Consider the following 27,934-nt stretch of genomic DNA (forward strand, 5'->3'; position numbering starts at 1 on the left):
CATTATTGTTTTGTTTTTAAAAACTAGTAGGATGGCTTTTGTTAATTCTTCATAGTGTTTTTGTCAGGATTCTGGCGACATTTGCAACAGTTTAGTTTGGGGTCTCCCAGAAGTAGACCCTGTAAAAAGGAATTAGAGATGAGTCAATTATTAGTACAGGAACAATTAGTAGAAGTCAGACAGGGGAGGGGAATAAACCAATAAAGGGTGGGTTATCATGCCAGCTACCACCAGGACTGGCCATATATTTCCCACAGACCAGTGTGTAATAAAATGCAGGGCCCCTTGTCTAAAAGTTATTAAGCATTTCAAGATAGCAACAGCAGGACACAGGTCACACACACCTGCTGCCAGCCCTGGCTATCAATGTAAGTGACAGAAGGAATACACTAGGCTATAGCACCCCAGTTGCAGAGTTTCCCTACCTAAGGATTGAGGAAACTGGGTATTCGTCACCACCTACCATCATTGATTAGCCAAGTGCTGATTCTGGGGCTGTTACCTTCAGGTGAAGAGGTGTAGTTACTGACAATTGAAGTTCAGCAGGGGCACACTCAAGTAGTAAGTCTCTAGAAGGTGGATGGGCCAGCGACTGCCAGCATGCTATCCAAATATCAACAAATCTGGTACCCCACACCAGCACCAGATGTCTCAAAAGAGAAGCTACCTTGTTGTGGGGACACCTACTGGAGTTCCCCCTGTTTAAAAGTAATAGCCCCTAAACCCTTTGCTTTCCACATGCTTTTTAATCAGCTCTTTAATAACCAACATATCCATCATTTTCTACACGAGGAAATTCCACCATACACTTTTTAAAAAGAGGCAGGGGGGTGCAATCCTGAGTTCTTAAAGTGCAGACACATTTGTTTTCCAAATATTACGATGCTAGACAAGCTATTTCTTCCCCCATGTGCCTCATTTGCCTCATCTGGGAAGAGAACTTAGCATTATTCTCTGTCAATTTCCATAAGGTTTGAGAAGTCTCCATCAGAAAATGTTAGGAAAGCAGTTTTAAAAAAGTGATTTCGTTCCTAAGTAATAGCAATGTCTCTCCAAGCTTTGGGGTGGGAGGAGGAGGGTATTAGCAGGATGGTTTCCATTAAGCTCATCTTAAATCGGCCATCTTGCATGTGCTTAATTGAAGGGGGTATAAAAATTATGTTTTAATTTTAAAATGCCCCCACACACATTTTGGCTTCTTAATCATCACTGTGTGCCACAAACAACCGCTCCTTAATTACTGTGATATTAATTTTACATGTCAACTTCACTGGGCCCCAGGGTGCCCAGATATTTGATCAACATATTCTGGATGTTTCTGTGAGGATGTTTTTGGAGAAGACTAACAGTTACATTGGCAGACTGCCCTTCTAAGTGCAGTGGGCTTCCTCCATCAGTTGAAGGCCTGAACAGAAAAAAAAAAAAAAAAAAAAAAAAAGACTGGCCCTACCCAAAGTAAGAGAGAATTCTCTTTCTTGCCTGACTGCCTCTGAGCTGGGGTGTTAGTTTTTTTCCTGCCTTCAGACTAGAAATGACTGAAATAATAATTCTTCCTAGATCTCAAGCCTGCTGGTCTTCACACTGGAAGTACACTGACAGTTCTGGTTCTCAAGCCTTGGGACTTAGACTAGAACTGAACCATTGGCTCTCCTGGGTCTCCAACTTGCCTACTTTCCCTGCAGACCTTGGGACTTTCCAGCCTCCATAACTCCATAACTGTATGAGCCAATTCCTTATAACACACACACACACACAGCCTACTGGTTCTGTTTCTCTGTACAATACACGTAATTAGATTTTAACAAGATGATTAGAATATCAGCTAGTTAGAGGAAGTTGAACTGCTGTCATCTGTGCAGATGACTACCAGTTTGCTTCATCTGGGCCAAGGAAAAAATGAGCAGATGAATTTATCCTATAAACTGGGCAGGGGCTAGGGAGACTGCAAATGCCAGGAGTCAAATATCAGACAGCCCACATCATCACCATTTATGTAAAACAGGGGAGTGGGAGGCCCTAGTGGACCCCCAGGTATTGGGAGCCCTCCAGTTGAGCATTCCACTTTCACATGAGCAAACAAAGCTAGATTTTTTTTTCTTTTTTACTTCAACCGAATCTGGGATCAAAACTCATTCTGACGTCTGTAAGATGTGAACTTCCTCAAAGAGGTGTGTGCCCTCTACAGATGAGCTCCTCTCAACCCAATGGGAGTAAAGATTCAAGAGGCATTTGCAGGATGAAAGGACCCAAGGCCCCTGGAAAAATGCATGCACACGTGCATGGAATATTTATTCATTACATAGTAATAGATCCCTATTAGAATTTGTGTTTTAGAGCAAACTCTTCTAAGAGCAAAAATGATGATTTCAGGTGTTCATGAGATGCTCCTGCTGAAATCAGTGGGAGTTGCTTTCCGTGTAAGCCCTTGTGCTGATTGGCCAGAGGCATGGATGACAATTAGCACACTGTGCAATCCGCATGCTGCTCTGCTCTGCAAGAAGACTGGGCTGCCAGGGAATGGGGTTAAATGGCCTTCCTCCCCTCAAAGCAGCATGTCCAAGATTCCACAGTGTGTGAGGTGCTGTGCTGAATTTGTGCTAGGCCTTCATTTATAGATATAACTTGTATAGAATGTTGTAATTAAGCTGCCAGACAGAAAGCAATCTGCTGTGCATGGAGTGAGAAACTCTTATTGTTCGCCAACCTCCATATGAGAAAGTGACACCTTAGGGTCACATCCACATACCTGCCCCTGCTTCCTTAATTGCACAAGGGTCCTTGAATCCAGTCAGGCTTTGCATCAAGCATGTGAATCCTGCCGTGTTGAGTGAAGTGTCCTGGGATGATGGAGGTCTTGGAGTAGGATCAGACACAGGCTGTGGGGCACGTGCCTTGCTTCACAATAAGCCATGCCTCATTAGTGAGTGTGTATTTACAAGGATAATAAACTCCATTTGTAGGGTGATGTTCTACAGGCATCTGGAATAGAAGCCAAGAGGAATTCTTCAGAAACAAATAGGTTGAGCTGTGTCATTCAGAGTAAAGCTTCTCCTTCCCCAGCACACTTAAGCAGATTTAGCTATCAAAAACCTTTGACATTCTAGCATGTTCCCCTCTGCCACAGTCCTCAGGATCCCGCAGAAAGACCCACTCAACCTCTGCCTCATTCTGCTCCATTCCTGACCCTTTTCCAATCAGCTGGGGAGAGAGAGGGCCTAGGGATCACTAAGTGTCCTATGACTTGCTTGAGCTTCCCAGAGACATGTCCAGCCTTTACATCCTGAAGCTCTTTCAGCTGCCTCTGGCTTCCTCCTTAACCTCACCTTCAGCAATGCTGTTAGTTATAGCTTTTCTTTCTGCCTCCCCAGCAACACTGTTTACAAACAAAATCTCCAGGCTGAGCTCCAGATGTTTCAATATGGCCTCCAAGGTCCTCATTCCATTCAGCCTCCTCTTCTCCTCCTCACCATGGTCACTTCCCTATTGTGATCTTTTCCTCATGCTCCAGCTAGGCTCCGTATTTTAAAGACCTCCCCCCATTACTCCCAGTTCTTCACATTGAGAAAAATAAGAGTCTTTTTTTATGCCTCTTTCATCTCTTTCCTCTGTTCTTGCAGAGAGACGCATTGTCTGAAGAATCGATAGCATTCGATATTAATTAACATGCAATGATAAGGCCGTGTTATGACAGTTGCCCTAGTTGGTACCAACATATATTCTTGATAACATCTTTTGAATTTTTATGTATTGGCCTTGGGTCACAATGATTGCAGCTTCTCATCAGATTTTCTGTCAAGTCTTGTTTACTTTTCCTTAACACCAAGGAAAGGCCAAAAATATGTAACAATCAAACTTAAAATCTGAAGTTAGAGGTGTTAAACTAATTTCTGAGCCTTCATATCTTTCATACATCTTTCCTAACTTTTTAGGTATCAAAATAATGTGGCATAAATAGCACTGAACCTGGAAGAAGAATACCTAAGTTTCAGTTACAGTTTTGTCCCTTATTAGTAAGCAGATTGCTGCCTTGGTTTCTGTGTCTGTAAATTGGATATACTGACTTCTGCCTTCCCCAACTCAGCACATTATTGCCAAGAAAATCAAAGGACATCAGGTTCATGACAGCATGCCTTAAATGTGAGATAGACCCAAGGTGCAAGGGATTCCTTTTACCAACATCTGGGGCTCTGCTGGGTACTGAAGCCACAATCATCCACCAGCCTTTTATCTTTCCCCATTTCTGTTGGAACTCTAGTTGAAACAATGCCCTGTGTAGTTAAGCAGATATTTGAGGGGTTTTTTTCCCCATCTTATTAATCTTATTCATCTTTTTAAGGAAAAAGATACTACCTTTGTGACATTCTCGCTTTAAAAGCCCAAAGGCCAGAACCTTCTTTTTAGGTCTGTTACAGAGAATGAATAGAGCTGATGAGAGCCAGAGGCCAGGGGTATGTTTTGATAGTGTGTTGACCATAGATATGGAAGAAGAATTTGAAAAGGACAGTCTTTTTGAATATGAGATTGTTTAGAAAGTGAAATTAAAGAGGGAAAATAGCAGAATGTCTACAAAACACTAAATAGGTTTTAAGGTACATCAGACTATGTATTTATTTTAAATGATAGCTATAAAACCTCATTAGAAATGAAGTGCTGAAAAAAAGCCTCCTGACTTGTTTATAAATGGTTCACTGGAGTCCGTAATGGAGTGGTTACTGAATTAGGAAAAAATGATGATACATACCAGAAGCTCAGAGCTCGAAAATGAGCATCTTCTCAGCAACATCTTGGAATGTGGTCTAAAGAGGGCAAGTGGGGTACAGTCATAGCAGTTGTCCAAGTTGGAGAAAGAGCTGTCGACTTGGAATGAGAAGGCATGACTTCGAATCCTAGCTGCTGCACATGTCCCTGTTTCCTGAGACGTACACATTCTGTTTGTTTTCTCATCTGTAAAGAGGAGATTGTCACTGAGGCATAGCATTGCTGTAAATTTCTATTGAAATAACAACTGAGAAAGAATGTAGCAAACATTATGGTTGGCCTCCCAATATTCATTTCCACCTTGTGTATGAAGTTATTAAGGCATTTATGGTAATTTTCCCTGCAAACAATTGGCTCAAGAAACTTGGCCTGGGCCAGTCAGTGAATGGCCTTCTCCAGATCACATGGATTGGTCCAGGAATGAGCTTGTGACCTCATTTGGCTAGTCTTCAGGGGACAGAATGGTTGGAGGTGTAGAGAGAAACCACATGAAGAGCCAGCTTCTCTTTCCTTCTGGACTTGGGAGTATACAGCTGACTGGTATGGAGCTCCTAGAGCTGGTTCCTACAGACATGAAGCCAAAGCTGACACACAGGATGGGCAGAGCCAAGACAACCGCAGGGAGGTGGAGACAGAGGCTCTAGATTAAGGCAGCCCTGAAGCTTGCTTGAATTCTGGACTATGTGCTAACGCATCCTTACTATTTAATGTTACTTTCCACCAAAGGCATCCTTACTGATTCAGAGTGCTTTGAAAAGGACAGTAAACTGAATATAGAAGACAACACTAAAATCATGTAGCAGTCAGCCCTATGAGCTTTTGTGATTTGTATAGGCCTTACTCCAAATCCTGGCTCTCCTACATGTAGCTACATGACCATGGACAACTTTATTAACCTTCTTAAATCTCAGTTTCCTTGTATGTAAAATGTGTCCACTGCATATTTTATCATGATCTGACACAAGTACAGCATTCACCCTGTAGTTAGCAATCTGCAAATGTTGTTATTCTGCAGAAATATGAGGGATGGTGAAGGTCAAATGCATTTCCACATGGTATGTCCAGTCACGATTCAGTGGCTATGGTCCTTAAAGACCTTTGCAGAGGAGAGTCAGGCACATAGCCAGAGAATCCAGGAGTCTGTGCACCACCCCCAAGCTAGAGAAATACTGGGCTCTAGAGTACTTGGCAGGATCTCTGATACTAGGGGTCACCAACCCTACTGGGAGGCAGGTTAATGAATAGAGAGGGCCTGGGTTTCGGAGTCAGACTTGCACTATGTCAAGTGACCCTGTTTTCCCAGAGCTTTGCTTTCCTCCTCTGTCAAATGGGGATGATAGTAGCTACTTGCCAGGATTGTTGAAAGGAGAAAGGAATAAATAAAGTCCTTTGTGTGCTGCCTGATCTGGGATTAAGGAATAGCCTCAGTTGGCTCCCTGGTGACTCCTGAAGACCCTTCCTTCCCAGGATGATGTTCAGATGCCTGTAAGGAGAATTCAAGGTTATACCTCAGAAAGCCCGGTTCCTCTATTCAGCCATGTTCAACCAGGATTGCACTTTTGGATTTCATGAACTCTTTATCAGAAGGCTGGGCATATAATATTTAGAATCAGGAATATTGAGACATAATTGATATACAACAAAATGCAGGCTTATATAAGTATATTGTCTCATGAGTTTTGAGTAGTGTACGAGCTGTGTAACCACTATGGCAATCAAGGTACAGAACATTTTCATCACCCCCAAATATTCCCTTATGTTCCTTTACATAAAATCTACTCTCAACACCACTAGTCCCAAATAACCACTGATTTGTTTCTATCATTATACTTTTGCCTTTTCTAGAATTTAATGTGAATAGAATCTTTTAATTAATGTAAATGCTTTTGAGAAACATCCATATTGTATGTCTTCACAGTTGTGTTTTCGTTTTTTCATTACCAATTGGTATTTCATTGTATGGATATACCACATCTGTTTATCTATGCACTCGCCAGTGGACACTTTGGTTATTTGGAGTTTGGGCTATTATACACAAAACTGCTCTAAATGTGTGTATGAGTCTTTGGGTGGACATATGTATTATCTTCTCTTGAGCAAGTGTGTTATTGCTGGGTCACATGATGAGTGTATGTTTAACTTTACAAGAAACAACCAAACTGTTCTCCAAAGTGGTTTTACCATTCTGTGATCCTAAGAACAACGTATGAGAGTTCCTCTTACTCCACGTTCTCATCAACATTTATTATTATTGGTCTTTTTTGTTTTAGCCGCTTTTATGGGAATGTAGTGGTATCTCACTGTGATATTAATTTGCATCCCCCTCATGGTTGATGATGTTGAACATCCTTTCCTATATTTACTTGGCATGCACATATCTTTTTTGGTGATGTAGGCATTCAAAATTTTGTGCAATTTTGTACTGAATTGTTTATTCTCTTAGTGGTATAAGAGTTCTTTTTATTCTGAATCCAAACCCCTTATTAGATATACTTTTTTGCCATTTTCTTATAGCTTGCTGGTTGCCTTTTAATTTTCTTTATAGTGTATTTAAATAGTAAGGTTTTTTTTTTATTTTGATTGTCTATCATTTTTCTTTTATGTTTTTTGCTTTTGAGCTCTATTTAAGAAACTGTTGCCTAATCAAAGCTTGCAAAGATAACCTCTGTTTTCTTCTAGAACTTTTATGGTTTTTCACTCTTATGTTTTAGTCTATACTTTTTTGTATACAGTGTGAAGAAAGAGGTGAAGTTCATTATTCTCCATATGAGTATGTAGTGTTTCTAGTACCTTTTTTCAAATCATTATCTTTCTTACATTAAATTATCTTGTCATCTTTGACAATTGACAATATATGTGTGAGTCTATTTCTGGAATGTCTGTTCTGTTCCACTGGTCTAATGTGCAACTCCTCACCCAGTACCACATATAGCCACATAGAATTCAGGTAGCATCAGTCCTCTAACATTGTTTTACTTTTAATATATATATATATATATATTTTTTTTTTTTCCTGGGGTGCCTGGGTGGCTCAGTCGGCTAAGCATCTGACTTCAGCTCAGGTCATGATCTCATGGTTTGTGGGTTCGAGCCCTGCGTGGGACTCTGTACTGATGGCTCAGAGCCTGGAGGCTGCTTCAGATTCTGCATCTCCTCTCCCTGCTCCTCCCCTGCTCTCTCTCTCTCTCTCTCTCTCTCAAAAATAAATAAACATTACAAAAAGTTAAAAAAAATTTAATAATTTTTCCAAATATTTTTTCTAAATAATTGTAAAATCAGTTTGTCACTGTCTGTAAGAAAGACTGGTAGTGTTTTCATTAGAATTGCCTTGAATCTACAGATGAATTTGGAGAGATTTGACATCTGAATAATATTGAATCTTCTTTTTAAAAATTTTTTTTCTAATGTATTTATTTTGAAGGAGAGAGAGACAGCATGAGCAGGGGAGGAGCAGAGAGAGAGGGAGACAAAGAATCTGAAGCAGCTCGAGGCTCTGAGCTATCAGCACAGAGCCCCATATGGGGCTCAAACTCACGAGCTATAAAATCATGACCTGAGCTGAAGTCAGACACTTAACTGACTGAGCCACCCAGGCACCCCTAGTATTAAATCTTCTAATCCACGAACATATTTAAAGTGGATTTCTCATAGGTAGAATATAATGGGATCTTGCTTTTTTGGGGGGGGGTAATCAAATCTGACAGATTCAGCCTACTAATCAGCATGTTTAAGCCATTTACACTTAATGTAATTATCTAAATGGTTGGGTTTAAATTTGCCATCTTAATATGTTACCTTTTACTTGTCCCCTCTGTTCTTCATAGTTTTGCATTTTTTTCTGTCTTCTTTTAAGTCATTTTTTTCATAATTCCCCTTTATCTCTACTTGCAGGTTATCCCTTAGTGCTTAATGTAATGCTTAAATGTAGTCTACATCTTTATTTTAGCACTATCTTAAATAATATATCATAGATTGCTTTCTTGTAACCTCTCCCTCCTTTATGCTATTGTTATATTTTATGTCTACATATATTAGAAACCTTGCAATATGCTGCTATATTTGCTTTAGTTACTTATCCTTAAAAGGATTTAAAAATAGAAATACATTTTATATTACAACATATACTTACCATTTCTGGTGGTTTTTTTTTCCTACATCCAGATTTTTACCTGATACTCATTTTCCATCTGCCTGTGAAAATACACTTAATGTTTCTTACACTAAAAATCCTCTGGCAATGAATTCACTCAGCTCTTGTTTGTTTTTAAAATATTTCTTTTTCCTTGATCTTTACAATAATTGAAAAGTTGATTAATTGAAATTAATTTTATAAGGTTAATAGTTTTTTTCCTCTCTCTCTCAGCACTTTAAAGATGTAATTCTACTAACTTCTGGATTATATAGCATCTGACATGAAGTCTACTGTCAGTTTTATCGTTGTTCTTCTGTAAAGTATCTTTATTTTCATTTGCTTTTAAGATTTGTCTTTATCATCAATGTTCAGCAACTTAATTATGATATGTCTTACTGGAGTTTTCTCCATGTTGGTTCTGGTTGGGGTTCATTGAGTCTGTTAGATTTGGGGTTACAGTTTATCAAATATGGTACATTTTTGGTTATTCCTTCGCGTAAGTTTTCTTCTCTTTTCTCTTTTTCCTTTTGGAGCTCCAGTTATACATATTTAAACTACTTCATTTTGACTCTAAGGTCACTGATGCTCTATTTCTTTAAGTCATTTTCTCTATATACTTTATTTTGGATCATTTATATTGTTACGTCTTCAAATTCACTGTTGGTTTTTTCTTTTCTGATATCTCTGCTAATCTGTTATAAATCCTAGATAGTGTATTTTTTTTCCAATTTTAGTAGTTTTTTTCCTGTCTATAATTTTCATTGAGTATTTTTATTATTCTGATATCTCTTAATTATGTTCAAGTTTTACTTTATAACTTTGTACATATTTATAATATCTATAATATTTTAAGGTTCTTGGGGCGCCTGGGTGGCTCACTCGGTTAAGCGTCCGACTTCAGCTCAGGTCACGATCTCACGGTCCGTGAGTTCAAACCCCACATCGGGCTCTGGGCTGATGGCTCAGAGCCTGGAGCCTGCTTCCAATTCTGTGTCTCCCTCTCTCTCTGCCCCTCCTCCATTCATGCTCTGTCTCTCTCTGTCTCAAAAATAAATAAACATTAAAAAAAATTAAAAAAAAACATTTTAAGTTTCTTTATGATAATTTCATTATCTCTCATTAATGCTTTTGTTTCTATTGGTTGATTTTTCTCCTGAACATCATTATCTCTTATCAATGCTTTTGTTTCTATTGATTGATTTTTCTCCTGATTACAGATCATATTTTTCCGTTTTTTGCATGCCTAGTGCTTTTTGACTGGATGTCAGAAATTATAAATTTTACATTGTTGGGTGCCAGATTTCAGTAGTCCTATAAAAATTTTTGGACTTTGTTCTAGGATTCTTTTAAAAGTATTTGCAGATTAGTTTTATTTTTCAAGGCTTACTCTCAAGTTTTGTTCTTTGTTCAGGGAAAGTTTTGTTCTTTGTTCAGGGAAAACTTTATTCAAAGTATAATTTAGCCTCATTATTAAGTATGTCCCTTCTTAGAACTCTAGCCTATAACCCATATATTGGAAAGCCTAGCCTCCCTGAATGGTGGAAACATAAACTATTTTCAGCTTTATGTGAGCTCAATAAATTATTTAACTTAGTGCTTCATAGTAATTGTTTCTCTGACATCATGAATGTAGTTACCTCATGCATGTTCAGATTAGGTCAGGGCCAAAGACTTTAGGCATACCTCTGCTATTATCTTTTCTTTACAATTTACAACCCTGCAAATTCTAGCAACCTTGATCCCCACCCCACCCCACAAACGCACGCACCTATATTTATCTCTTCAATTCAGCAGGACCTGCAGGCTCTGTATTCCTTCTCTCCGTAGTTCAGTCTGGAAATGGTAGTCAGGAAGAAGGCTGGGGAGATTGTAGGGCTCACCTCATTTGTTTCCCATGATTCGGAGGTCAAGTCGTATGCTGCCTACTGTCCAATATCTGAAAAAGTGTTTAATAGCATTGTTGCAGTTAATACTTAATGGACAGAAGCAAAAACCTCTCTGTATTTTTACCTATATCCATATCCATTGGTCTGTTGGATTTCATTACTTCTTTATTATCTTCCTGTAGAGACAACCATGGAATATTGGAGAGTGGAGAGTGGCAGCTGAAATGGAAAGATAGGCTCACATTAACCTCAGCCTTCTATTCACCCACATTTCAACTGAAGTCACATAAAAGAAAAATAAATGGTCCTTAAATATTCACTTAAAATAGATCACCATATAATAATTAAAATCCTGAACCAAGCAAGTAAGGTATGTTAAAGTGAATATTAAAAAAAAAAAGTTTAGGAAGACTCAGGCTTTCTTCCTTTCTGCATATAATTTAAAAAATCATTGAGACTGATTAAATAGAGACAAATGGAGAAAAACATCTATGAACTTTACATTTGTATCTTTCTGGAGGCTTTCATTAAATATCTATAACTACAGTAATATGAACAAACTGAAATAATTTGCAATTTTAGAGCATGTAAAAAATTAATATAAAAAAAGTTTGGGTAATAATACATAAGATGCTTTAGCTCTTGTAAACATCTTTAATAAATTTTTATCTGTTATTAAGTTGGTATGTCTGCATCTCCCCGTGTTTCTTTGTTTTTATATGCTTCTTGCCAAATCAAACTGTTTTGAATCTCTTCCTGCAACACCTTACCCCCAATTTATTTTCTTTCCTCCCTTCCCTCAGTTGCTTCATCAAAGCAGATATTATCTAGGCAGGTGAAATGGAGAATAGAGGCAGTAGTCCATATAATTCAGAAAACCTGATATGGAGTAAAAGAGATTTAGAGACACAGAATTACCCATAAGAGCCATCTGTGTCTATCAGATTCACCAGATAATTGTTTAACTTTTCACTTCCTTTGGCAGGACAGATAGAGATGGAATGAATGTAGGAGAGAAGTTAGATTATTGAACAGATTCAAGGATAACCTTTGGGATGGATATGCTGTACTTTCTCTACAAGGAAATCATGATTTACTAATTTGGGAATGTAATCTGAGAATATAATGAGTCTGCAAACAAAGGAGAATCTGTAAACATCATTTGTTTAGATATTTAACATGCCATTCATGAGCACCAGTCCAAAAGTATATTTAAAGAAGATGCAGACAGCTAAGTTATAATTAGATTGGGAGGAAAAAAGGTGAGGATAGAGTAATTCTGTCATGGATAGAGAATGAACAAGGGTAACAGGAAACAAGAGGGAGAAATAAGCTCGCATTTCTCCAAATAAAACATTGTGATCACAGATCAGGGCTGGAACCATTGTGGTTCCACATTGTTATATTCTAGAAAGTTTGGCTAATGAGAATACTGTGTTTGTGTTTTGTTTTCTTTTAAGTTAGAATAATATCAAAGTAAAGAGGGCAAGACTTGACATGTGGATAGGAAAGTGGTCAAGGGGTAGGCATTGCTTTTTGGGGAGTTAGGAGGGATCTATGTGTATACTCATCATCTAAGACTTTGACCTGAAGTGGTGACTCCCAAAATAGGATGTAGGAGTCTGTGATCAAAGTTCCTAGATCAGCTGACCAATTCAAACAGATGCTGTCAGTTAAACCATACTGGTCATACTCTTCTATATCACAGTAAATATTGTATACAAGTCTGAGCACAGTTTTATACAACAAGCATAGTAGCATAGCATGAAATGAAGGAATATGTGAAGATCTCAAGATTGCTCAGTCTGGGGGGGATATGAGAATAGAGATAATTATTAACATTTTTAAAATCAAGAAGGGTTTGGAAAGTTGCATAACAAATCCCAAAATACTAGACCAAGACCACCCTCAGAACCTTAAACGTTGTTTTAGTGTCAGTGACAGGAAGGAACACATAGCAAGCAAAGGATTGTTTTTTTCCTTCAAGGGTTTTACCAGCTGCATATGGGACTAAATTCAAGAAGTATTTCTATGAATTGATGGTCTACATGGGCATTTAGAACCCATCTCTAACCTTCTCCAGTTTATATTCTTAAATGACATCTCACTACAGTATTTTATGTGATGCTACTATCAGATGCAGAATGTTTATTCACCAGAAACCAACCCCAGCCTAAGGTGGCATTTCTTCTATGTCAGTTTAAATAACTTGTCTTCATCTTTACAAAGAAATTCCATGGTCTGGTTTGTCCCTCTAATTTTTTGTCATGTTAATTTCCTGTATTCTTTCTCATATTCATTCCCTGTGTAATAGAATTCCAGACCCCCAACATCCAACATCCAGGTCTTCCTTTATATCAAAGAGAGTGTAGGGGAATGGAAAACAAATTTCCATTCTTCTATAAACTTTTCAAGTCTCAGAAAGCTTAAATCCACTTGGAATTCAGAGGCTGAGTATTCTCATGCATTCCAAAGCCATCAAATTGAATTTACTCTTCCAAAAGGTCATCTTAATGCCACAGCCAAAGTTACCCCATGGTTGTGAATAAATAGCCAATGTAGTCATCTCTGACGACTTTGAAAAAACCATGGAGCCAACTCAGAATGAATAACCTCCATGTAATTGTTGTGGCGTTGGCAACAGGATTATTTTTTTTTAACTTGTTTCAGTCATACAGATGAAGAGAAGGATGTGCAAATAAAGAGATCTGTTCTCCCATCTGTGGTTTAAATTTCTGGTGCCAACACTGCACGTAGCTTAAAGATGTTTAGGAACCTGGAGAGAACTCATACAAAGATTTATTTACGTGACCACTTCATTAGAAGAAAGCATGCCAATTAATAATGTGGCATGAATATTAAGCACCCATATAGACACCCTTTCTGGCTGGTGCATTGTATTGGATCCTCACTGCATTTCTGGGCTGAAACTTGTAGATAGGATTGAAATGCTCAAAGTAAAAAAGAGTTTGGATTTTAAATTTTCCACTTTTCTAGGATTTATTAGTGCTTAAGAGGACAAAAATCAGCGGTTACTAAAGTAGTTTGTTTGATTCTATGAGAGAGGGTAGATCACTGCATGGGAGCAAGTACACTGTTTAGGATAGATGAGCCGTACCCTTGCTAACTGAAAATCATGGCTTACTAATTTTTGAATGTTCCCCGAGAATGTAATAAGTCTGTAGGTAAAGCGACATCAGTAAACATCATTCATCTAGGCTTTTAAAAAGCCTTTCAGATGCCAACTCCAAAATGGACTTCTTGAGAGAACAGACTCCACCTTTTCTATATATGAGGCAGCTTGCAGCCAACTCCAAGTACTTTGCTCGATCTTCACAATTGCTCATTAATGATTACAATCAGCTAACTGCCCCCCTCCCCACCCCACCCCCCCACCCCCCACCCCCCGGCCTAAGGAAATGGTTGCCAAAAGGTAATCTCCTAGGAAACAACCACAAGGTAGTTGTTTGGTAAAATGTACCCAGGTGCTGCAGTAATATACTAACCACGCAGATGGAAATTTGATTTACCTTGGGCTCCATGACAGTGTGTGTGAGGGGCCCCCACCTTTCCCTCACAACCACTTGTGAAACTTACAGAGCACCTGCTTTGTCATGAGCACTGTGCCAGGCTCATTACAAATGTGCTGTCATTGTATGCGGTCAGAATAGTTTCCAAACCCTGTTGTCACACAGTTAGCAGGTAGCCCCACAGGTCTTCAAGCCTTCTCTTTCCGGCTCTGAGGCCTGTTCCTTTCCACTTCACCTATTCTTTTTCACTTCATTCTTCTGAATATTCTGAGTAACTTAGAACTCAAGTCAGGTTTTGTCAAGCCTATTCTGTGAAATAATCTCTTTGGACAAATACATTAATAATACCAGGAATTTGAGTTTACAAACTCAAGCAATTAAGATTTGTGCCACAGGATCACAAAAATGTGTGAGAAAAGAGAATTGTGTGAGAAAACGTTCAAGACACTTTAATCCGTAGAGGAGAAGGCTGAGGGAAAATCAGCCACATTTTCCAAACACTCAAAATCATTGCTAATTCAGATTCCACCAACCTGGAAATTTATATTAACCGAAACAGTGCTGGAAATAAACTTTTCCCTTTGCAGCTATTTTTAAAGATAACATTACTGTGTAAAGAAATAGTACAAAACAAGTTTGGAAGAAGCCTAGACAATCCACATGAGAGAACAAATTGTTTTAAAAGAGAGAAACTCATTGTTTTGTGTAAATACATATAAGACGTTACTGCATAATCTCATCTACTCACTACAAATGTTCCCAGGAACTTGACTCTATAAGAGCTTAGTTCTTACAGTACTAAGGGCACTGATGTCAAGTGGGACTCCAGCACTCAGCATGGCATCAAGAATTCCTGAGGATGAGGGCCAGGGTGATGATGCCACTCTGGCTCCTGTTAGATCTGAAACCTTCAGACCAGTGATGCTTTGGGGGGTGGAGGAGGAGGGGCAAGAGACTGAGGAGGACACCGAAACATCATCCCAGGAGCTGTCCTTTGTCTTGGTCATGGACTCTTGTTCTAACGGCTTGGAAGTCTTAAGAAATTGGTCTTTAAAATATCCAATAATTCTCAATGATCTTATCCCTCTGGCTATCTGAATTAATGAAGTCTGGCTGTATGTGAAAAATAGCTATACAGAAGAAGGAAGTCAGCTATTTTCTTTGGTTGCTAGAGTCAGAACAAAAGGCAGCCGATTGGGATTTCAAAAGGAAAGCTTCATATTCAATTTAATTTCAGGAAGAATTTTCTAAAGATTAGAGCTGTTTTTTTTTTTTCTTCTCCACCCGTTCTTTTCATTACACTCAGTGAGAACTATCTATGTGTCAGGTGCTGTGCTGAGCACTGATGATGGAGAATACTTGATCAGCCTATTGTTATTATCAGCTCTATCAGCATATAATTACCATACTGTTGAAAAAAGAAAATATAGAATCAGGAATGGACTTATATAAGAAATTAATAAGATCCAGTCTGCCCTCAGGATGTTTACAGTCTAATAACACTGATTTTGAGAATTGTGCTGTTTTCTGAATGTTAGCTCTGTGCCTGCTCCAGGCACCATGCTGTGTGTATTAGGTGCTATGTTTCTAGTCCTCAGTGCTCCCCCATGAAGAAGGCTGTATGATCTAATTTTCAGATGAGAAAACTAAAACCACCTGCTGAGGCTTCTGGTACAAGGATCATTAAGTGCTAATGCTCCTTGGTGAAGTGAGTGGGGATTTTACATTGTGCACCCTAAGTTAACAGTTGACAAATCTGCAGTAGAAAGGTTTCTCCAGAATTTCTTCTCTGCCACCATCCAATGCAGAACCTCACCCTTTCTGGCTACTCACCCACTCATGGGCTGCTTTTCTCCCTTTTATGTACAGTAAAGTTCCCCTGTACTGAAGCTTTGATGCCAGACAGTATTCCTAACCCAAGGACTCTGAGCTTTTTTCCCAAAGAAGGAGGGCATAGAAATTTCTGTATCAGCTGCTAAGAGACCAAAAAGGTATCCATCTCCTTGCCTGCCAGAGATCTACAAGGTGGTAGATTCGAGGGGTGAGCAAAAGATTCTGAATCCATCCTGTAAAAGTTCCCTGCCATTCTGCTGCTGATACCCTAAATGGGACTCAGGGGTGCTGAGATGGTGAGCCCTCAGCTCTCAAGTAGCCAGTGTTTTCCTTGGTGTAGCCAGTGTTTTCCTCAGTGAGCTACAAATTTCTGTATGTGCCATGACTTTAAAAGGACTGGGAAGCACCACTGTGAGTCATTGATGAAATGTCTAGGGCTGGTTGGTGCAAATAAGTGAGAGAACTTAACCTCGAGAGAATGGGAGATAAAGGCAAATGGGACAATGAGAAGTACATGGAAGGGCTGACCAGGGTCACAAGAGTGATTGGTGACCTCGGAAGAATGAAACCTGCTGGTCCATCCAGAGACCCAACCCTTGAACTCATTAGCAAGGCCCTGTTGGCATCTGTTCTCACAGCCACAAATGTGAACTTAGTCTTGTCAAGATCAAGACTGTCAACTCATTTGAGATGCAAGGTCAGCTTGCCACTTTGAACTTGGTTCCTATCACAGCCATTTAATTACGTTGTGGTTCTTATAATTCTCTCAGAAAAAAAAAACTGGCTTCAGAAGTACAGTATCTTATACTTTCTCAGGTTACAGTATTTTTATGAACTGTGAGAAACTTACAGCATCTTAAAGAAAGTACATAACAAAGGGGTCAGCATTTTTCAATATAAACTCCACCTCCAAAGGTTGATGCAATTCTGGAGAAATTTGCTTGAGGGTGAAACTTGGCATATGGTGTCTGAGTCCCTGACTGTCTACACCTCTTTTCATAGGTACTTACAAATGAGTTCTTCAAATTCACTACATTTGGCATCTGTAATTATTAGAAATAAAAAATGACTTTAATAGCAAGTGGTTTGTGAGTTTAGTGTCACACACTTCTCAGAGAATCTGAGAACTCAGGAATACCAAAAGTCCTGTTTTATATATTCTGGTATGACAGTATTGTAAAAGGAAAGAAGGGAAAGAAAAATGATTTAAGGAGACAGAAACCAGAAAATTTTGGTATTTTCCAAAGAGTACCATACTTAAACAGCCTTCATCATTTTTCCTACCCAATACCCCTCCTTACCCTATTTTCTGTCTTGTGTTATAGGCCAGGCCAGCACACACAGGCTTTGGTGTCTGTGGCTTTTCCCCAGAAGCTCACTAAAGAGGCAGCCATGGATCTCATTTTGCTTTTTGAGTCTCCATTTGAGAGGATTGGATTCAGTGCTCCCCATCAAATACTTGTAGGGGAGAGAGTTCTTAGACAAAGCCAGAAAAACTGCCCTTGAAGACAATGCCTATCACCTAGTCCAGAGAGCAAAGATTAAGGCCAGAAAAATGTTGGCATGGAAGTCTATGGATGCAACTGAAGAAGGCAGAGGGAAGAGTTACTGAGCAATAGTGGTTCTCAGGAACCATGCAGATCAGGGTGTGCAGGCATCTTGCATGATGGGGCAACAACCACCTAGACACAGAGAATGTCAACAGTAGACTCAGACCTCAGGATGGGGAGCAGGAGAACCAGCTAGAATTCAGGCACCTGCTCCGATTCCATAGGAGAAGCTGAACTCCTGCTTAGGAGCAGAGGGGCATTCTGTGAGCTTTGCATTCACAAGGCTGCCTCAATGGCTATTAAACGAGTGGACCCCACATCTGGATTTATCCGTACTTTGGGCAAGTATCAGGATAGCTTGATTGTTAAGAGCATCGTCTTTGTAAATACATCTGACTGGATTCAAATCCAAACTCTTTTTTTATAGTGCAAGGCCTTGGGCAAGTTACTTGGACCTTTTGAGCTATGATTCCTCATTTGTAGATGGTGATAATAGTTCTTACCTTATAAGGTTGGAAGATGAAGACTGATGCAAAGAAAGGAGTAAAGTCCTTTGGCCACAATAAGTAACTGGATTTGATGATGCATGCCCACAAAAGGAAAAGAGCTCCACCTGCCTCCTCCTGCTGAGCACTCTTTAGTTCAGGTGTAGTCCTGAAGGTGCTGGGAGTAAATTATTACAGGAGGTAGCCTGGGGCACGTGGAGACTAACACACCTCCGCTGCTGTGTGCCTTGAGTCCATTTCCCATTCCCAGACACTGGACCAGTTCTGATGAAGACCCATGTGCTCCTGTAAGATATTGAAGTAGTTCAGCCTCTTAGAATTGCCCCAAGTACAATGCACAGATATGCTAAAGCCGAGGGGTTTTGTGTTTCTAGGCTAAAATGAAAAAAGGACCTCAAATTCTGAATAGCAGGGTCTTTTTTTTGAACTCTTCTGGCAATGCCTCCCCATGCAAACATCTGTTCATTTTCAAAAAGGCCCTTCTGTAACAATCAGGTCCCCTTAATTGAGGAGAAAATGAATGGAGAAGATAAAGAATAATCTTTAAAATTGATAGAGAGTAAAGCTGCCCAGGTGGAGGCCTTGAAATGAATGGAGCTAAAACTTAGCCCTTGTGATCCTGCAAAACAAAAGCCTACCCCAGAACATAGTCATATGAATCAAGGCCCCTGCAATCCCTAACCAGTATCTGAGATCAGATAGCATAGGAGATGGCTAAATGCAGGAGCGTATCTGCATCTTCCCACTAAATATCCCTTTGAAAACAGAAGCTTCTCCTTTGATAGGGACTGTCTTCCCAGTGCTTCCAAAACCAGCATCAAACCTACTAGAACTTACAACAACCACGTCTGTCCACACCCCTACCCTTTTGGTTTTTTACCTTACTATTAGGAAATTCCCAGAATTCTTCCACTCATTTACAGCAAAGAGGTTTTGAGGAAGAGGGTAGGGAATGGACAGATTTGGGAATTCTGATACTAGTTGCTCAGTATCAAAGGCGATTATGTAAGAAAAGCACTGATGGATAAACTATCTGCTAATATCTAATATATATACTAAGTATTTTGTGTATGTCACTGTTCATTATTTAATTCCTCCAGCCGCTTCACAGTATGCTTGGTGTCATTCTCAATTCTAGAAATTTGCTGGCAAACATTTTTATCTTCACAGCAATCCTGTGAGGAACCTGAGACCTCAAGAGGTTAAGAATCCTGTGTTGGGGTCGTGTAATAGTTATTGACTTTACCATTTTCCAAACCATTGTTCACTGGAAAATATTCACTGTTGAGCCTCTTGATGCAAAGATTATGCCCTATTCCATTATACTCTCTGCCATGCCTAAAAGGGTGCTGAATTGTGCCTCTTACTTAGTCTTAGATGTATAAGCTGCTGACAAAAACTTTACTAAGGATGCTTTATTCGAAGATTGTCATATAAACATGAGACTTTTGGGGTGACAGACAGATCTTGGAAGCTGTCTCATTGGCTTTGGTAAATCATACCACCATTTTAGAAGTGAAATACATAATAAATTTTTCAGATACTGAATTTTTATCTGTGTATAAAATTTCTTAAAGATGAGACACAGCAGAATATGTTACCCCCATATGGTGAAATCAACTTGATTTGTTTTAGGGAGTAGTGAGATCTCTGGGAGTGACAGGATATCCGAAGGTACTGATGGGTTTTGTCACTGCATAAAGTCACTGAAAGACATGAAGTGACTCTGTGGTCTTCTCAACAAATTGACTTCAAATGGCACTTGGGCCAAATGAAGCCCACTTGATACAGTGATGTTATCATGGGTAAGGTATGTTTGGGGATGATCCCTGTAGCATGTGAATTACTTGCCCTCACAATTAAATTTGAGAGGCCAGAGACTCCGTTAACTGACAAGTGGATGATAATTCATGTAAGAGATGCACAATTACCTTTGTCAGGACATCACTTCAATGTGTTATGTGTGCTCATTACTCATCATATTTCGGTTAATAAATTTCACCTAATTGGTTGAAGTCATATGATTCCCAATTGAAATAAAGCTTACCAAAAATATGTTTTGGTCTCTAATGACTGTTCTTTTTGTATGATAATTCTGGAGAACCAGCCAGGAAAATGTATATGTGACTCTCACTGCCAGGAATGGCTGGCTGCCTTACCTCATATTAAATGAAGGGAGTATCTCCATGTTTAATTAAATCTTATGATGCCACTCACTGGAAATTTACTACCCCATTAATAGTATTTCTTCCTTCTAGATATCTCCCTTCCTCCAGATTAGATACAAATGCCTGTGATACTTTTATTCCTTTATGTGAATATTCTTTAATCCTCACTATGTTGTTACTTTGTCTAGAATCAAACTGCCTGATGAGGACACTGGACAGTGGGATCGGAACCTTCCCACTCCCAGACTCTGGAAATCGCTCCACAGGGCGGTACATATGCCACCCAGACTCCCCAGAGGACACCGAACCCATCCTGCCTCTCCAGCCAACACTTTGTGCATCTTCCTCTATCAGAGCTCAGACCCTTGAACGAGAAGTGCCTTCCTCTGCAGACAGCCATGTCTCTGCAGATAATGCCATTGTTCATTCCACATCCGACCCCATCATGACCACCAGGGGGATGCGTCCTCTTGAAAGTCGCCTCCCCAAACCAGCCTCCTCAGGTAAAACACCTATGACTTCCAAATTAGATTGTTTCCATACCAAAATAATGCACTTGCTAAAAAACAAAAAAAAAATGGAAAACATGAAGCAGAGAAGGTTTCCACCAGGAGGTCAGTCAGTGACCTCTGCCCAATGGAAACGTGGATGCACGAAAATCCCTGTAAATCCTCAACCAAAAAGTAAAAAGACGACTGTTAAACATCATCTACTCTTAGCATTACATTAAAGAGTGTACACACATATAAAGGAAACAAGCATCTAAGCACAGGTATATGGATATATAAATTGATTAAGAGAAAAAAAAAAAAACACACAACATACCCATAGGATTTTATCTTGTAAAACCTAAATCTGAATATAGACCAGGTTAGCCTCAAGACATAAATTTAGCTGAAATGTTGTTTGCCCTCTAACCAGAAATGTATGTCTTCTGACATATTCCCATCCTGCTCAAATATATTTATATGTTGAACTATAAAAAACTTTGTTTGATATCTCAGCAGTAGATTGTGCATTAGCTGCAATGCAGTGGAATGAGCCTCTGCACTGAGACGTACCGCCCTTCGTCACCGTCAATTGAAACAAGCTTCCATGATTAAAGACAGGAGCAGGCTAAGGGTCAAAGTTTTTTTTTTTTTTTCATTGTTCCCTCAAGATTAAAAATATTTATTGCAGTGCAGGATGATACTAAATAATTTTTAACTTGCATGGCTTATGTTGCATTTATGACGTGCATAAGCATATGAACGAGAACTCTAAACACTTTCTTTTATAATTTGATGACTAGAAAGGAGCCACAAGTAGAAATTATACTATAGGCTTTTGAGAAATTAGAAAAGAAAGCATTTAATTAAATATCTGTGAATAAATGTGATTGAGCTAATCCCATGGCTGAGTTCTTCATACAATAATACTAACTGCCATGAATGTTTCATCACAAACTTCTGCTCGTTTCAAGCCAAGGCTACATTTTAAAAGGCTGTAATGCATATTATTTTTTAAATAAATGCATTGTTAATTAATGACACAGCCTCCAGAGACTCAGGGGCAAGATCTTAGTTATAGATTATATGCTCCATGCTTGAATAGTCACATGTGTGACCTCAATTCAGCGGCGGGCTGCCAAGTAGACTTCATGATTAAACACTGTCATTATAACAAATTGAATAGAAACCACAAGCCTTGAATTGCTTCATAAGAAGGGGATTGGAAGGAGATTGTTCTGATCTTGCTGCTAATATCCACTGTGCTGGATTTTGGAGGTTTGTGTCTTAATTAAATTGTCATGAAGAGTTATAAAAAAGTAGTATATGGTAGAGAGTGAGGTCAACATAACTGCAGGGTATTTTTGTGTCTCCCACCCCAAAGCTTCCTATCTATCAAATGATGCCATCACTGTGGTCCAGAGGTAGGGCTGCCTTTCCAAGGCTTCTCTTTTCTCTATGGCCATTGGTTACTCAATTAAAAAGCCAGGGAATGGAAAACCAGCTGGAACAAAAGGAGAGTGAGGTTATTCCTGCCTAGAGGAGGAGTCACTTCCTGTTTAATTCCTGTATTTGTTTTCTTTGTTTTTTTTTAATTTTTTTAATCTTTATTTATTTTTGAGAGAGAGACAGAATGTGAACAGGTGAGGAGCAGAGAGAGAGGGAGACATAGAATCCGAAGCAGGCTCCAGGCTCAAGCTGTCAGCACAGAGCCCGACATGGGGCTTGAACTCATGAACCGTGAGTTCATGACCTGAGCTGAAGTCAGATGCTCAACAGACTGAGCCACCTAGGCTCCCCTAATGCCTGTATTTGAATTGGTTTTTCACTTATTCCCCTATCAAAAATAGAGGTAACTGTACAAACCTCTTAGTGCTGATGAAAATACAATCACTTCACTTCTGCTCACAAGCAGAATGCTGTTGAGAGGCTATCACAGCATGTCCTGTCGGTAATCACTGAGGCTGGAGGATAATAATAGCAATTCTCCTTTCTGGCACAAGGAAGGAGTACACTCTGCAGGTTAATCTACTATTAAGGGTAATGGAGGCACTTTCTTTAATCATTCCCTGCTAATTACGCCCTTGCTACTCAAAGTGTGATCCATCGGCTAGTTGGGATCAGGATCGCCTGGGAGCTTTTCAGAAATGGAGACTTTCAGACCCGCACTCTAGACCTCCTGATTCAGAATCTGCAATTTAACAAAAACTCGGCTGGTGCGTATGCACATAAAAGCTTGAGAAGCACTGCCCTGCCAGATCTTTAAGAGCAAAGTTTCCCGTTGTACATTATGAGTGCATTGGGAATGACCATAATGGGTATTCTAGGAAAATAAGGGTTCCCTGCCCAAATATCTTTGGGAAGGGCTTCTAATTCAAATCCTGTTTTTTGGACATCATGACAACTTCCAGTAGCACAATGAAGGTTCTGAGAAGTGATCCAAAAAGGAAACCTGTTTGTTATTTGATGGATAACACTATTTGAGGACTAATCATTGTTTCCCAAATGATTTTCCCCCTAACCTCTTCCTAATGTGAAAAGTCTATCAATGTTTTGTGGGAAAGTTTGCCTTCAGCTCTCCAAGGTGGACATCCTCTACAGATACACACAACATGCAATGCAGATGTTTAATTAGCACAGATTTACAGGGGACAGAATGTTGGGCTACCCAGCTTTGAGTGTATTTGGACTTTTTTTTTTCTTGAATGTCTCCCTCACTTCCCTCTCTGAACTTGTAAAGAGTTGAAGAAAGCTGATTGTGGTTTGACGTACATTTTCTCATTTAGGAAAAATCAATTCCCAAAAGCAGAATGAAGCAGAGCCAAGGCCTCAGACCGGCTCATCATTTGAATATGCCGAAAACACAATGGCCACTGAGCAGCTTCCAGACTGGGGCTGTGCAGCCCCCACGGCTGAGACCCAGGTAAGGGAGAGGCTGACAGAAGGGTACCTCCACTTATTGCCCCAACGGTGAACAATGATCTCCTTAAACACTTTTACAATAGATTCAACTTTTGAATCAAATTTGCCATTGGCTCAGTGAATAAAAACTAAGGTCCAGAGCTCACCTTTTTGCCTGAATTATTAAGTGATAGCATGGATTGTTGGGAGGAAGTGAAACGCCTCCACAGATCTGCACCTAGATTCTTGAGGCATAGATGATCTGTCCAGACTAGGTGGCATAGAACTTTCCCAAGATAAGAACACCACTGAGAATGATTCAGTGATACTTTTTCATTATTTTCTTCTTACTTTTTAACCTTTACCTTGCTCCTATGAGACAGATAAAGGAGGTATAATTATACTTCTTTTAGGGAGGAATAAACTGAGGTCTGGGGTAGGCCAGTGACTTGCCAGTGTCAGAGTGTCAGTGAGATCTCTGTGTCTTCAGTCCCATCGTTTTGCTATGGGATCTTCATCCACCCTGAGATGGCACACATATGCCTCCTGATGTGTGATTGGACCTGGGAAGTTGCTCATGGCTCAAGGACATTCTATCATCCCTTGGGGTTACCTGATATTCTCTCCTAGGCTTCCTCCTGTTTACCTTTTCCAGCTAGTTACCTGGGCCATATTCAAACTGTTCACTGTTTCTCAACTTCCTGGGGGTGGGCCCCTTCAGTGTCTTTGGTGGCACCTGGTAGTGACACGGTGGGGGAAGAGGAACATATGGATCAATTATCAGAGTTTCCCCCACCCTTCCTTGACTCTTCCCACTCCTGCTGCCTTTGCCTCTCCCAATCTTGGCATTAGGCACACCCATTGCTATTTCTACTAGAGTTTCTACCAACTTATGTTGAGAAGATAACCAAATTAGCCCACATCTGGGGTCCCCCACAGTCACTGGGGCCGAACCTTCTTTCAGCCTTTAGCACCTCAGCATGGTGTTATGGAAAAGGAGAGAGAGAGAGACCCTCTGGGCCCAGAGTCTCAATTTACAGCAGAGAACACAACTCCAGAGAGAAGCTGGACCATGCTCAGGGTCCACAGGAAAGGAGTCAGGACTAGAATTCAGCCCTCAGAATTCCATGTCTAACACTCAGAAGGGTAGCCTCTCTAGAGCAGGAGCCTAAATGGGAAAAGAGTAAGCCAGTGTACTTTATCATGCCTTAATGTAAAATTTATTTTAAGTTTATTTATTTTTGACAGAGACAGAGCGTGAGCATGAGCTGGGGAGGTGCAGAGAGAGAGAGAGGGAGACACAGAATCTGAAGTAGGCTCCAGGCTCCAAGCTGTCAGCACAGAGCCTGACGCGGGGCCTGAACTCATGAACTGTGAGATCATGACCTGGGCCGAAGTCGGACATTTAACCGACTGAGCCACCCAGCGCCCCTATCACGCCTTAATTTAAACATAAAAATGTTAAGACTCCTCCAAATCAATGATTCCCAAATTTGAGTGGGCATCAGAATCACCTGGACAGCTATAGATCCATGCATACCATGTCCGATTTGGTACTGTTGGGTTGAGGTCCAAGCATTTCTGACAGATTCCCAGGTGATGCTGATGCTGCTGGTCCATGGGCTGTCCCAAGGACTCTGTGCTTGCTTTGGGAACTGGAAAGTTGAGAAAACCCTAAAGACACCCAGAGTTGGAAGGGAAATCATTCAAAACCAACAGGTGGTAACAGTGGCAAAGAGGTTTAGGCAAGTCCAAGAAAGTAAATGTAATAACAACTGAGTGCCAGCCCGGGGACTGCTATCCCCCTGTATGTGAGGGAAGAACACTCTTCCCCCAACATATATGCCCACCAAATACATACCCCTCTCTGGGGTTCTCTCCCTCATCCTGCCCCAGCTCTGCCCACTGGAAATCCTGCTCTGATTTGAGAGAGTGATTGCTGTGGCTTGGAACTTAGAACCCTGCTTTGCTGACTACCAAGGAAGGAAATTTAGAAGCAAGAGTTAGCTTATATTTCTAGCACCATCACAGTGCCTGGTTCCACTAGTGTTTATTGAATGGAGAGATGAAAATGTGCATCTCATCATACCCAGAAAATGTTACTGGGGTCCTGCTGGAACTCTAGATGTGGGGCTCCCGTAGAACCACAGCCAGGACACTTATCCATGAGGACATCATCCTTGCTGGGCTACCGGTATCTCTTGTATTGAGCTCTGTAACCCCAGAGACTAGCACACCTCTTGGCACAGAATAGACACTCAATAAACATTTGTTAAATGGGTGAATGAATGAATACATGAATGAAGGTATAAAGGAAATGAATTGTTGCTTGAACTTGTAACCCTAGCTGAGGGAGCTTACATCCTAAAATGAGTTTTTATAATTTCCAACTGAATGACATCCTCCCTAACAGACTTTAGAGACCCATCCCATACATCTGTACCTGAACTGTCTAGGATGGGTGAGGTATAATAGGCTCTAACGGGAAAGCCTTCAAACCTAAAAGACATTCTTTTATAATTCGTGTACACCGGGTTGCAATCTTGGATCTAGTATTCTGATTCTATGCACAAAGGGGAAATGGTTTGTACACTATCAACCACCTCAGCAATTCCTGGCAGGGCCACATCACCACACCAGTGATGTCTCAAGAGTCAGGCTGTGTGTGCATGTGAGCAAGAGGGGAGACTGAGTCCCTCAACCCATGAACTTTCACTCGATTCAAGGATTATATCGGGTTAGCAATCACACACTTCTAAAGGCTCCTGTCCTTTCAAGGAGTAGAAGAAAATTATAAATTAGGCAAGCATGCATTCTTTTGTGCTTAAGGTTGATTTTTTTCATACCCTCTGATACTCGAAAGCCAATGCTGAGATCAGTTAAACAAATAAGCCATTAGGCTTAAAAGAGCAGCTCATAATAGGCACGTGAGAAAAATAAGATCCCATAAAGAAGGGTACAAAATGCAGAGCAGGTAAATGCAAGGACTTTCCTCTGCTTGGGACAATGGCTTCCGAGTGGTCAATGGCTTCATTACCACAGCCCTGTTTCTGCAGCTCCAATAATTGAGTAAACTGTGCCAGCTCAGCGTGAGGCAGATAGAAAGGAAAAGCAGAGTTGTTCTTGGGGGTGGGGCAGCAGAATGGAATTCTGTGCGCACAATGACAGCCAACTGTGAACTGTTTGCCATTCTCACAGGATGTTCTGCCCCGTTTTGACTTGCGTGAATAATCTTAACAGTCTCGTATTACTTATTCAGGACAAGGTACCCAGAATGTGTGCGTACTCTGCCAGTGGTGGCAGTGATAGTGACAGTGACCTGCACTATGGAAATAATGGTTTTGGAGCTGGAAGGGGCAAGTTAGTGAAAGCAATGAAGAGCGCCACCCAAGGTAATTTCTGGGAGCACCTGGGCATTCGGGGCTCCTCTCTCTCTGGGAAGCCGCTGATTCTGCCTTTCACAGTACTCTGCCTCCATGCCCCCACCCTTGACTTTACATCTTAGCCCCGCGTTTTCTCCTGAGATCTAATTTTCTGCTATGTACAGAAGATTGTCTATGTGTATCAATTTGTTTTCTGGTATAATCTTCATGACATTTCAGTGCAGTCTATAAGGATTTTATTTCCAAATCTGGCATCTCCCAAAAAGTCTCCAATTGAGTTATCTCTGTAATGAAGGAATGACTAGAAAGATAACTTTGTTCTTAATTACATCCTCTGGCAAGTTAAATCATCCAGTGAGCCATGGATGGAGTCTTCCAGGCTTTTTACTAATATCGTGCTGTGTAGCTCTGCACCTGTGAGCCATGCCGTTATGAACAGATCTGTTTCTGAAGTTCAGACTTGCTCACTGTATTTTCTTCTTGAATCAGAATTGGCAGCAGAAAAACCATCATCCCTAGGCATTTAAAAATGTGTGTATTCAGATGGCCTTTCCTTATAGCTACAGGAGGACAAATGGCCCCATAACACAAACTGGGATCTGGGATCTACTTTCCTTGTAATCTACTCTGGATTGTCCAAAGTATTTCAGTAATGCAATGGAGAATCATTTTGTTCATACTAATCAACTTTTTTTCTAATACTAATTTATCAATTATATGATGAAAGCATGACTTTCTTTTTTAAAACAAGACTGCTATATTGCTTTAGGGAAAACCTATCAAGCATGTGTGTTTCCAG

At 40.2% G+C, this 27,934-nt stretch overlaps 1 protein-coding gene across 1 annotated transcript in view; it reads left to right on the forward strand.

Moving 5' to 3' along the window:
• The window catches only part of NCKAP5 (NCK associated protein 5), a 778,542-nt gene extending 750,880 nt beyond the window's left edge, over positions 1 to 27,662 (forward strand). The window contains exons 15-18 of the mRNA XM_047082267.1: positions 20,552 to 20,866; positions 23,638 to 23,774; positions 27,012 to 27,144; positions 27,625 to 27,662. Of these exons, the coding sequence (XP_046938223.1) occupies positions 20,552 to 20,866; positions 23,638 to 23,774; positions 27,012 to 27,144; positions 27,625 to 27,662 (623 nt within the window). The remainder of the gene's footprint in view (positions 1 to 20,551; positions 20,867 to 23,637; positions 23,775 to 27,011; positions 27,145 to 27,624) is intronic.
• The last annotated feature ends 272 nt before the right edge of the window (positions 27,663 to 27,934 follow it).

This window comes from Lynx rufus, unplaced genomic scaffold (genome assembly GCF_022079265.1).
Source record: "Lynx rufus isolate CCGP_SWC_20201006 ecotype Redwood Valley unplaced genomic scaffold, mLynRuf1.p SCAF_2, whole genome shotgun sequence".
Classification (NCBI taxonomy): Eukaryota; Metazoa; Chordata; class Mammalia; order Carnivora; family Felidae; genus Lynx; species Lynx rufus.